This window comes from Cucurbitaria berberidis, assembly GCF_010015615.1.
Source record: "Cucurbitaria berberidis CBS 394.84 unplaced genomic scaffold K460scaffold_4, whole genome shotgun sequence".
NCBI classification, from domain to species: Eukaryota; Fungi; Ascomycota; class Dothideomycetes; order Pleosporales; family Cucurbitariaceae; genus Cucurbitaria; species Cucurbitaria berberidis.
Genome location: NW_024468938.1, coordinates 862,280 through 874,188, shown reverse-complemented (window position 1 = coordinate 874,188; position 11,909 = coordinate 862,280). Strand labels below are relative to the sequence as shown.

At 36.7% G+C, this 11,909-nt stretch overlaps 4 protein-coding genes across 4 annotated transcripts; 2 read left to right on the top strand and 2 right to left on the bottom strand.

Annotated features, from left to right (window-relative positions):
* Nucleotides 1-4,110: 4,110 nt before the first annotated feature.
* On the top strand, nucleotides 4,111-4,714 carry K460DRAFT_356738 (uncharacterized protein; the record flags this gene model as incomplete). Its single annotated transcript, XM_040931983.1, has 2 exons — nucleotides 4,111-4,278; nucleotides 4,346-4,714. 2 exons carry the CDS (start codon nucleotides 4,111-4,113, stop codon nucleotides 4,712-4,714), a joined length of 537 nt encoding a protein of 178 aa, XP_040785510.1.
* A 928-nt stretch (nucleotides 4,715-5,642) lies between these two features.
* On the bottom strand, nucleotides 5,643-6,668 carry K460DRAFT_290326 (uncharacterized protein; the record flags this gene model as incomplete). Its single annotated transcript, XM_040929193.1, has 1 exon — nucleotides 5,643-6,668. A coding segment is annotated over one exon (1,026 nt), but the record flags the coding sequence as incomplete, so codon positions are not given.
* Nucleotides 6,669-7,803: 1,135 nt separating this feature from the next.
* Nucleotides 7,804-9,162, bottom strand: K460DRAFT_286970 (uncharacterized protein; the record flags this gene model as incomplete). The annotated part of the gene is made up of 2 exons (XM_040928938.1): nucleotides 7,804-9,005; nucleotides 9,069-9,162. The coding sequence occupies 2 exons, from the start codon at nucleotides 9,160-9,162 to the stop codon at nucleotides 7,804-7,806; spliced, it is 1,296 nt and encodes a 431-aa protein (XP_040785508.1).
* Nucleotides 9,163-10,003: 841 nt separating this feature from the next.
* Nucleotides 10,004-11,377, top strand: K460DRAFT_356735 (uncharacterized protein; the record flags this gene model as incomplete). The annotated part of the gene is made up of 1 exon (XM_040931982.1): nucleotides 10,004-11,377. One exon carries the CDS (start codon nucleotides 10,004-10,006, stop codon nucleotides 11,375-11,377), a length of 1,374 nt encoding a protein of 457 aa, XP_040785507.1.
* Between the last annotated feature and the right edge of the window lie 532 nt (nucleotides 11,378-11,909).

The window sequence follows — 11,909 nt, the reverse complement described above, 5'->3', positions numbered from 1 at the left end:
TTAAGTTAGTTATAATACTAAAACTCTACTAAAATTAGTATTATATATAATAGTATAGTACTATAAAAAACTATAGCAGTAAATTGTAATAAGCTAATTTATTTAAAAATTATTTTTATTTTTTACTTATATATTTGCGTATTATGCCTAGCTTTACTATAGTATTTATAGCACTTTTAAAAAAGTTTACCCGCTTTAGTATATACTTGCTTTTTTACTTTTTTTTTATTACTACGCGCTTTAAATTTTTTTAAAATTATTAATTAAAAATTATTTTTTATTATAAAAATTTTTTTTTTTATATTTACTTTTTTTTATGCAATTTTTATTACGTAGTAGCTTTATTAGCTATTTAAAATTTAGTAATTTTTTTTTATACTAATATAAGCTTGTGCATAACTATAGCTGCATTTTTTAAATTTTTTTTAAAAGCTTTAACTATTAAAGTAAAAAAACTATTTAAATACTTTTAAATTTTTATTTTAACTAGTATTAACTAAAATTTAAATTTTAAAATATTATTTAGTATTTTTAATTCTTAAAAATTATTTTTAATAGTAAGTAATAGTAAAATACGCAACTAGATATTAAGCTTTAATATTATAATTTTAAAATTAAAAAAAACTAAACTAGTACTTTTAAAGCTACTTAAAATATTGCTTTTTATAATAGTAGTATTAAAAGCTAGTTTAAAGTATAGTAAAAACTTAATTTTAATAATATAGTTAATGCTATTATATATTAGCTTTTTAGCTTAGTATTTATACACTTTTTTTAAAAGTGCAAAATAATTTATATTAAGTAGCTATAGGAGGTGCAAAAAATACAAAAGTATATAAAAAATAATAATTTTTTATTTTTTGCAGTACTGCTAAAATTAAACTAATATATAGCTTTTATAATTGTTAATAATAAATAAATAATAAATACTAATAATTTTCTTTTTAGTATGCTTGTTAAAATGCTTTAATTATTTAAAAGTAAATTTATTTATTATTTAGCTATTTTTAGAAACTGCAATAATTTAATTATAAAATAAACTATTTTCTTTATACTAAGTTAAAAAGTAGTTTTCGCCTATAAAAATAATAAAAAATAAAATAATTTATTTTATTATATTAATACTTTAAATTACTATTACTTACTTTTAATTACTTTGCTGCACTATCTTTGGCTATTTTTAATAATTAATATTTAAAATAATAATTTTATATAATATTTAGCCTATTATAAAGCCTATTTTATTAAAATTGTATATATTTTTATTTTAAATACTATATTTAGCTTTTATATTTTTTATAAGTTAAAACTAGCCTTGTATAAGCTTAAAATTTTTATATAAAAATTTTTAATAATTGTACTTTTAAAAAGTTTTAGTACTAAACTATAGATATTATTTAATAAATATGCTAGTTTAGTTTTTATTAATAAGTAGTTGCTTATATTTAGCTAGCAAAGTATTAATTATATTATTTATAGCAGCTAATTAAAGCAGAAATTTTTAGTTTTTAAAGTAAAATATATGCTAAGTAATTACTTTTTTTTTTATTAAAAAAAGCTTTATTTTATTAGGCCTAGTATTATATTATAAAGGCTTTTTTTTTAATTAATTACTAAATATTATTTAAAAAACGCTGTAAATCTACGCAGCTTTTAATTAGAAAAAATTTATATTACATTTTAAAGCCTAAACTATAAGCTATATTTAATTTTTTTTTTTAAAAAAATTATATATTATTGTGTTAAAGCATCGCATTTAATAATAAAAGACTACTAATTTTAGTAAAGTTTTAGCATTGTAACTAACTTAACTAAGCAACTAACTTGCCTGTGTAATATATTATTAAGTTTTTAAAATACTTTAATAGGTGTAATAAACTCTATAATTATTATTCTAATTATTAAAGCTAATAAGGCTTATAGTAGTTTAAAAGCTACACTGCTATTTTTTAGAAAATATAAAATAGTAGTTAATTATTTAAAAAAAAGCTAGAAATATAAAGCAATAGTAGTAAATTTAAATAATTTTTATTATTTAATAAAGTTTTAAAGTTTTTTAAGTTTAAGCTAAGTTAACTTATTAATAATACTAAAAGCTACTTTTATATTTAGTTTTGCTAGTAAAAGTAATTATTATTACTATTATAAAATAAGTAATTGTATAAACTGCTTTATAGTAAAAGTAGCAATTACTAAGTATTAATTTAGTATTTTAAGTACTATATTTACTCTACTATTTATATTAATAGCTTTTTATTTATTAATATATAATACTATAAGCAGAGTATTTTTTTGCTTAAAGAAAGTATATGCTTTAATACTTAAGTATTATTATAATTATTTATATTTAGTATGCTTTTATTTTACTTATTACTAAATAATTATTTATTATATTTTTATATTAATATTAGTAGTATTAGTAGTATTAGTAGTATTAATAGTATGTTTTTTATTATTAATATTAGATAATTTAGCAGGCTTTTTAAGTTTAATAATTTTTAAATTCTAGTTATTATATAAACGTTTAATTTAAAAAAAAAGAAATAACTAATTTACTACAACTAGTTATTTTAGCAATATATACTAAAAATTAATTAAAGTTAATATATAAATTAGCAGTATTATTTATTAAAATTTAAAAAATTTATAGTTAAAAAAGTGCTAAGTTTTGTATAAGGCGCTTTGCTTATTTTAATTAAAATAAAAATAATTTAAAAAATAATTTAAAAGTATTATTTAAAATTTACTTACAGCTTTATTTATAAAGCAAGAAATAATACTAAATAGTATAATAAAAATTATAAATTTTTTTTAGTAAATTTTTAATGCTTATTTAGTTAGTGCTTTTAGTATTAATAATAATTAAAGTAGTTTTTAGTAAAGTAAATTTAGATAGTTTTTTTTATAGGGTATTTAACGCTTTAAAATTATAAGCTATTTTATATATTAAAATATAATTTAAGCAGCATAAATTTTTTAAAATAAAAAAATAATACTACTTAAATTAAAAGGCTTAGAAAACTCTGCGTTGCTAATATAATACTTTTTTTTTAATTTTAAATAGTTTTAATTTTAAAAACTTAGTTTAAAGCTTTATTAAATTTATTTATAATATAATTTTACAAGTTATATAAAAAGGCCTATTATTATAAGCAATTTATTTTAGTATTTATATAAAGTATAGTTTCTAAAGTATAGTAACTTTTAAAATAAAGTAGTTTTAGCGCCTTTAAAAAAAAAAAATTTTAATTATATTTTTTTAATAGTATATTATAATTTTTAAGTACTGCGCTAGGCAGTTGCTATTATAATTTTTTTTAATAAAATTTTACTAGCTATAATATACTAGCTTAAAAGCTTTTAAAAAATAATAATTTTTAGTACTTTATAAAAGCAACTTTACTATTATTGCAGCTATTTCTAGCTTTTTTTAAAGCAATATAAATACTATAAATTAAGTAATAGCTTTTAAAAGCTTATATTGCATAAAAATAATAAGCTTTTATTAATTTAATTATTAGCTTTATATATATATGCACTAATATATATAAATAAGTAGTTAAATTTTTTTTTTTTTATAATTATTAAAAGTATAAATAAAACGTATAAAGCGCCGGGCTTATAATTTATTAAAAATAATAAAGTTTTATTAACTAATTACTATTAAAAGTGTATAGTTTTTTATTTATACCTAGTTTTCTGCTTACTAATACTAATTTGCTCTCTTATATTTCCACATTAGCAGTACTAAATTGTACAGAAAATAATTGATGCTCGAGAGCCAAAGGCGAACAACTGCCCAGTTTAATGTCTTTTCTACACCCAGAGACTGTCAGGTGCAGCAGAGAGAGCGGCCAATTTCGTTTTGTGGGATGTTCTTCTCGCAGGTGCTGTTGAAGGGAAGCGCGAATTTCAGACCATCTGGGTCTGTCCCCATGAAGCGAATGCAATCTTTATGGAATCGCTAATTCTTCACAGGATTTGCATGACCGCAAATACTATCCAAAGGGTAACGACCTAGATGCCACCCCCGAAGTCAAATGTGCTTACCAGGACCTTGAATCGAATGATTTAGAACGGGGGTTTAATGGCTGTCAAAGACTATATTTCATGTCAATGTCGAAAGCCATGGCGGCAGAATGCAGTGGTGAAGTTTTCTTGATGACCATGACAAACTTGGAAGATAAAAAACCTGTTCCGGAGGATGGGATTTGGTGGCAGGTTGAGTTTCCAACATTGATTGACGAAAATCGACCAGCAAACAAGAAAGTCACGAAAGTTAGTATATCACCATCACCTCCTCTCTGAACGCTTGCGCGACAATGGGAATTGACAAATATTGTAGATCACATACATCCAAGTGCCCGATCTTACAGCTGCGCAGTTCAAAATATTGCAAGACTTACCAGACGATGAGAAAACACCCCCCGAGGAAATAGGACGGGGAGAGTACTGGCCTATGAGGCCTGGAAAGGAACAGTTAGACGAATCCAAAGCTCTAGCTGGCAAGCAAGGTGATTCACAGCAGAAGCGCAGCCCTACTACCAGCGATAACCACGAGGATTCGCAGCAGAAGCGCAGCCCTTCTTCCATCGGGTTTGTTAAGAGAGCAGATCGTTCGGATACTCCAGTTTGCGCGTATGGCGAAGAATGCTACCCCTACCCCTACCCCATCAAGGACATGTACGAGTGGTATAAGGATGTGGCCTGGTAGAGGCTGGGGACAACAAATATGGGCCTGGTGGGAGAGAGAGAAGATTAAGTTGTAAAGCTCGGAAATTTATGAACAACTGTCTTTTAAGATAATTTTCATGTTAACTCGGCTGGCTGGATCCACTAGCGTGTTGTCTACCTTGAAAAATTTCTAAACTTATTATTTACCCTGGTCATCTATGATTGATTGATTTTCGCCCCGCCGTGCATTTAAATTCCTCGTAACGCGTAATGCGTCGGTTCGTTCCTACCTGAGGACACTAGTTGATATGATCCTTCCTATGCTCTACGATGCCCCCTGACATCACGCGAGGCTGGGCTTGGCCCTGTATTACGTTTAGGAATTGTTATTTGAACCAAGCTGCGATTCATCACTGGGAGTACCACTGTGTTGCTCACCGTACGATATTAGCATGAGCATATATTTTAGCCTCGAGGGAATATGAAAACGATGATAATTCGAAAGGCTCATGACTATAGATATAGGTCTATTTCACTATAAAATTACTCCACCCACGACTGAGAGGGACAGTGATGTCGTAGTCCCCGGTATGTAATCAGCAGTTTCTAGCGCCACATGCAGTGTCAGGTCAGGCCTACACTTAATTGCAGGCCCGATATGGCACCCTACAATCGATCTTATATAAAACAAGGGCTCCAGCACGACTAGAGCCGTTATTCAACCTTATGGTCAAAAGTAAGTTCTTCTAAACATATTTCGGAGGCGTCTGGGTACGCCGGTGGTCGAACTGCGATCATAAATCGATGTCTTTCTTCTCATGTCAAGGATGATAGAGCCGTAAATCAAGCTACAGACTTCCAGTCAAATGAAAAGCTCATGTGAATGAGACAAACTTGGCGTCGTAAATCTTGTCCCGGGCGCTCTGCAAGTTGTAGATACGGTGTTGCAACAATCAACGTTACCGTATCTATATTCCCATCATGTAATTACGCTCTTCGCGGCCTAGGTTCTTCCACTGCCCGTATTCAACCTTGAAGGTCTTTCCATTGTTGCGATCGATGGAAGCCTGGCGAAGGAGCTTATATATATAGCCAGGAACCTCCTTAGAAGGCATCTTGTCGGCAAGGACCGCGCCTTGAGAGATGAGGTACTGTATCACTGCGACGTGGCCATGGTAGACAGCTACATCTAGGGTGATGATGGAACCGCGAGAGTACCTCGGGATATTAGAGCTGACTAGGGCATTGATTTTGACTCTTCCAGTATCGACCAGGGCTCGAACGGAGTCCGCATAGCTGGACCGGACCGCGATATGGAGCGGATTCTGAGCAGAAGATCCATGTGTAAGTTGGAGAGATGTCAGCCTGAAAGCAGCGGAGACGAGATCATAGTCGCCAGTCTCGCAAATCCAACCCATGAGAGGAAATCGAATTTTGAACCAGGAGTTGCAAGGCATCTTAGCCAGAGCGTGCACCATCGCCACGTTGCCCTGATCTACGGCAGCCTCCAGCCAGTCGTTGAGTTCGCTATCTTCCACACAGCGGATATACTTCGTGTACAGCTGAAGAAGAACGGTGGTCATATTTAGTTGATTGTAGCTAATCGCACAAAGCATCGCTTTATGGACTGGAAAGGCATTGTTTTGGCTGGACTGGAAGAGGATATTCCTTCGTTGGATGTTACTCTGTTGGTTAAGGCGGGGAGAGTCGAGATGTTGAACCATGATGTTGAGAAGGTGCTGATCACCGAGCTTAAACACATTAATCAACGGTGTACCATAGACGATGCTAACTCCATTATCGGGAAATTCTCGTAGCTGGTACGCAACGATGTGATACCGTCGGGCAGACATGGCGGCAGCGAGCTCGGCAGGGGCTCCAAGGCGGTCAAATCCATCCCACCAACTCTTGCGATTAGGCGAGTAATAGTCGCGACGCATTATTGCGAGTGAGATATTGTATTCGCCAATGATGATGGCAAGGCCCGCGCACAAATCATGAATGAGCGTCTTCCAATCCAAAGTTAGGTCACCCAGCGCGCCTACCAGGAAGTTTACCAACCGCTCGATCTGGTTGATGAAGTTTTGGTTGAAGTCATGTCGAGCGGCCCGAGGTTTGGCAATCACGAAGTGACTGAGGCGCTTCGTCAAATCTATTCGGTCTCTCGGGTCCTGAAAAGTTTGCTGAGGTTGAAGGCAAAAGATGTTCTCGGAAATTTCTCCAACAAGGTAACCTGATCAAGTTAGCCAGCATATAGGGTGGGATCACCGCTATACGTACGACAGACACTGCGCAGCTTCGAAGCTCTGCGCACACCGGAACCGGCAACTATCTAGCGGACGATCTGTTGGAGGATCTCCGGAGGTAAGTCTAAAAGATGCACCATGTAGGAGGCTGGTAGCGAGTTGATTGTGGAACCATTAGATTTTGTAGATTCAAAAACATTAGCTCTTCTACTTTCTAACCCATTGATTAAGTGAAAGATTTCTGGTGTTTGCCGAGTTGATAGGTGCGGCAGGTCTAGTAGATCTAGATTTTAGTGTCGGCCGTTCTCACAAAAGAGGGGAGCATGTAAAACCATACCGAAACCAGAGGTCTTGCGAGGAGAACCGCCGCCGAAGTGGACGAAGAGCGGCACGAGGAGGCCCTATAACACGATTGGCTAGTAGATCTGTACTCTTATCAAAGCTCAAACGCTGCTCGGGTTGAAGGGCTGGAGATTTTGCGATGGTGACTAGCCGATGGAGACGATTTGAGGTCATATATATATGCCAATGGGGAAAGGAAAAGGCTGCGCTACTAAGCAACGCTAGGGTCAGTCCAAGAGCAAGCTACCACGTTGCTAGCCGCGTTGTAATTTCCGATCTTTTGGGTGAAAGGGATACCTTCACAGATGTAAACATGCACAGAATGATAAACTAAGAATCTCGCAATTAAGGCTAGTAGAACTCAAAATACCGACGCAGGATGCCCATTAGGAGAGAGATTACTGTACAAAAAAGCCTCGCTTAGACGAACTTGACTAGAGGCACTTTGAGCCACCTGACGTCATGTTCTCAAGAGCGAAAGAAGATCCGAAGGCGATATGCTAGCCTCACCTCAGCGATCAGCGATACATTGTTCGGAAACTTAGTACTCCAACGCCTGCATGTCTGCCTTGCTCATATCCTTGAACTGCCACAACTCGGGCAATTTTGCATTGGTTTTCTTGTGAACACTCTCACGGAGGAGATTATACATGCGCCTGTGCGTCGGCCACGTCGAGATGTGAGGCACGATCGACCCAGCATCAATGAGCACTTTAGCAACGTCGACCTTTCGTCTGTAGATGGCAACTTCGAGCGCCGTCAAGTCACGTTTGACCAGGGTTGGAATGTTAGATGCAACAGAAATGCTGATATCGGCTCCTGAATCTAGGGCGGCGCTGACAGCGTGGTGGTTTCCTGAGCGGACAGCGATGAAAAGTGGGAGGGTAAGGATTGAGCCAGTGTTGATATCAGTGTTCCAATGTGCTAGTATGCTATTGACCATAGCGCGAGAGCCGAATTCGCACACCGAGATTAGTGTCCGACGAGTGACGTGGGACTTGCCTCTGGGCTTGTAGTTGAGAATGGGCGTGAGAAAGTCGTGTGGGCTGTGTCTACCCTCGATGACGGCGACTTCGACCAATGAGGCCCACTTCTTCGGACCCATATTAGGCATATTCTTGCTGTAAAATCCTAGTAGGGTCTTAGTAGCATGGAGGTTTCCTTTGTAAATGGCTCTAGAGATGCCTTGGGAGATATTGAAGCCGGTGTTGCCATTTAAGGCGAGTTCAAAGAAGCGATCAAGGTCGGGCAACTTGAGTGATTCTAGGTACTGCAGAATCGGCTCCAATAGCGTCTCCCCACTTAGTGCTATAGCCATATTGAGAGAACTGAACTCAAGAAAATGTAACTTTCTGTTATTGCCAAGCTCCGGAAACATTTTCGGTATGAGGTGGTATTCTTCCACGGCGAACGCTGCAGATGCCTTGTCGTGTGCGTCAAGCTCCTGATACGTCCACGTTTTACATACGTAGTCATACGGCTGAGGAGGATCGTTTCGAGCTCGAAGTCCACCAAGAATAATGTATTCGTTCGACAACCCACTGATCCCCTTACAAAATTTGGTGGTGATCTCTTCACGCTGTTGACGATCTTTCGCCCCCAGTTCCTCAAACAGATATTCGATCAAGATCTTGATCTTAGCAAGAAAATCCAGATCAGCATCAAGTGGTACATGAAGCCGGTTGAGCAGATATCGGTCGAAGAATCTCACCAGAATCCGGGTTTGAGTATAGTTAACGAAGTCTGCCAACGGACGCTTTGCTAGGATCTCGTGCCCGATATATGTGGCAAATGTTCGAGAAATACTTCGCAGATTCCATGCGCGTCGGATTCCGATAACATCGACCAGATCGTGTGTTACTTGTTGGAACAGCTCGGGGGGCAAATCTTGAAGATACATGAGGCTTTAAGTCGAAAGTCGCTGAGCAGCTGTTTATGATTGATGGATATGATGAACTTGGCGTACGATCCGTGGTCGGTGCCTTACGTAATAGCGTGCAAGGATGATGTTCACGGTTGTTTTTGCGAGGATGTGGTAACGTAAGTAGCAGTCGTAGATACCCTTTTGTTGGTTGAGGAGGAATTCTTTTTCGTTGGGTATGGACAGTAAGAAGTTGCGAGGGCAAGAACAGATATTGATGACGGGCTTAGAGGGGGGTGCTAGTAGAGGCAGGTGCAACTGTAGAGGTTGGCGGGGTAACAATTCACGAATCGGTCACGAACAACCGCGGGTGACGGTGAAAGAGAATGCGCCATTTCCAACGCGCCCAGCATAGTCTGAATACCTTTCATTCGAGCTCTGAAACCCATTCGTGTCGCATTATTGCTCAAGGTCCGCACTGCCTCGTCACTGGGAAATACGGCATCCACAACTGCTGCAAGAAAATAGTTTCTCAGATCTAACGGAGTTTGGGCTGCATCAGTATTGCATTCATTCCAGGAGGTATTTTCAACTTCAAAAGACGTGATTTAACTCAAGACAAACACGAGTCAGATCTGAAACCTATATCTCATTCACTCTCGCTAACGGCTACTCGGACTGTGAGCCTGCAGCTAGCTGTCTTGGCAACCTCAGTAACGTGCCGCCCCAACCGCTGCTGATTACTCCCTACCTGATCACTCTATTACATATAAACAACTTTCACTCTCTCAATCACCGCCCCAACGAGGACCAGCCTACACAAACGCGCACCACAACTGGGATATCTCTTCCAGCCATCGGCTACTACATCACCTCAGTTATGACGAGTCTTCTTGACCTTCCCCCAGAGCTGTTTCAGCAGGTCGCCCATGAGTTGGTAAAAGTTGCGGGGCCGAGAGAAGCATGGGAACTGCGGAAAGTGTGCCGTACCTTTGCTGCCGAGATCGAGCACGACGTTTTCACCAAACATCCCAACAGTATGCTCTCAGGTCGCAATCACATGGTCCTCACGAATAGTCTTTCGCGCTTTATCATGAAGCGTATGGATGCTCCACGCGGCGCTAACGAGCAGATACTCAAGAAAATTAGCAGCATGGTCGACTTTCTCGCCACTGAGATCGGGTTCACAACCCATCAAGAACGAATACTTTATACGGAGGAACTTCTCGATGGCCTGAAGAAGATGTGGATTGGGGGACCTCGCAGACTCGCCAACGACGTCTTGTGCACGAGCAAAACACCTTGCGCCTGTTCTTCGTATAGTTGGCGGAACGTGGCCGATCTCAACATCTACGATAAACTGTCAGCTTCCATTGCAGTGAAGGGTTACGACGTCATCGAGAAACTGTTACCGATGTTGCCGCCCGAAACCGACGATCGAAACATATTCTTAGAGTGCAAACCTCTGCAACTTGCCGTGAATGAACACGATAGATTGTTGCTCGGAGTTATTCTTGCTTTCCTGAAGACACTCAATCTCAGGGGACATCGTAGAGTATTCGAAAATTTTATCGGGCCCTCATACGATTTCGCTCCTCTTTTCCCTATGCACAGCGTCATCGCCACGACGATCACAAAGGAAGACGCCGAAACAACCAAAATTCTTCTCGACTTCTACGCTGAAAACCTACCGAAGCTTGGTCAACATACGTTTGATCACTTGGCCTACATCGCGATAATTCATAGCAACGATAAGGTGTTATCACATTTGTTGGAATACAGCCCCGGGGGCACCTCGATGGTCACTGCTCGAAGAACACTCTCAGACGCATGTGAAATCAGTAACGTCTCCAGTATTCAAATGGTTCTTCGCCATCTTCCTTCCGATATTAACGAAGGCAGCATCTTGACTCTGCCGCTCTTCATCGCCGTGCGCTCTAGACAGGTCGTCGCTGTTCAGACTGTGTTGGACCTTGGCGCTGAGATAAACATCTTGGTCAAATCCAATCTCCCATCTATCCCGAAGGACCTAGTGACGCCCATTGATGTCGCGATTCATCGAAAGGAACTGCCAGTTATTCAATGTCTTATCGAAAATGGCGCCAAAGTCCCTCATATCAGTGAATGGCCAGAACACAAGAAGACTTATAATCTTCTACGGAATGTTGAAATGAATCGAAGTGGCATTTCTCTTCCTACACAGTTGCAACACAAATTCATGACACCAAAAGAGCTCATGGCGCTAGAGTACTAGGCTAGCTACTCGCCCGTCCTTGTAGCTTAACCCTCAAATTCTCAAAGTTCTCAAAGTCTCCTCAACGTACGCGTTTAATTTCTTCTGCCTAAAGTAGTCTAGCAGCAGCTTTTAACTATAGTTTCCTAACTAGCTTATTTTAATAAAAATAATACTTTAGTTACTTAATTTCTGCTCTTGCATCTAACTAAATACTAATTTTAAAATTTTTTTATTTTTTTAAAGCAATTTAATTTTTTACTTAGACTTTTACTATTGCTTTAGCGCTTATAGCCTATATAGCCTATACAACTATACTTTTAGTATTTTTTTAAAATTTTTAAAAAAGTTTATATAGCTATAGTTTTCTATAGTTTTAGTTTTAGTAATTAGTTTTTAAAGTAGCTAGTAAAAAGCAGCTACTTTAGCTACTTTAATAAGCTTAATACTTAGCATAGCTTTTATTATTAGTAAATAAATATAAAAAAATAAAAGCTTTTTACTTATTATATAATTTTAATAAAAAAAAGTAAGCTATACTAAAGCTACGTTT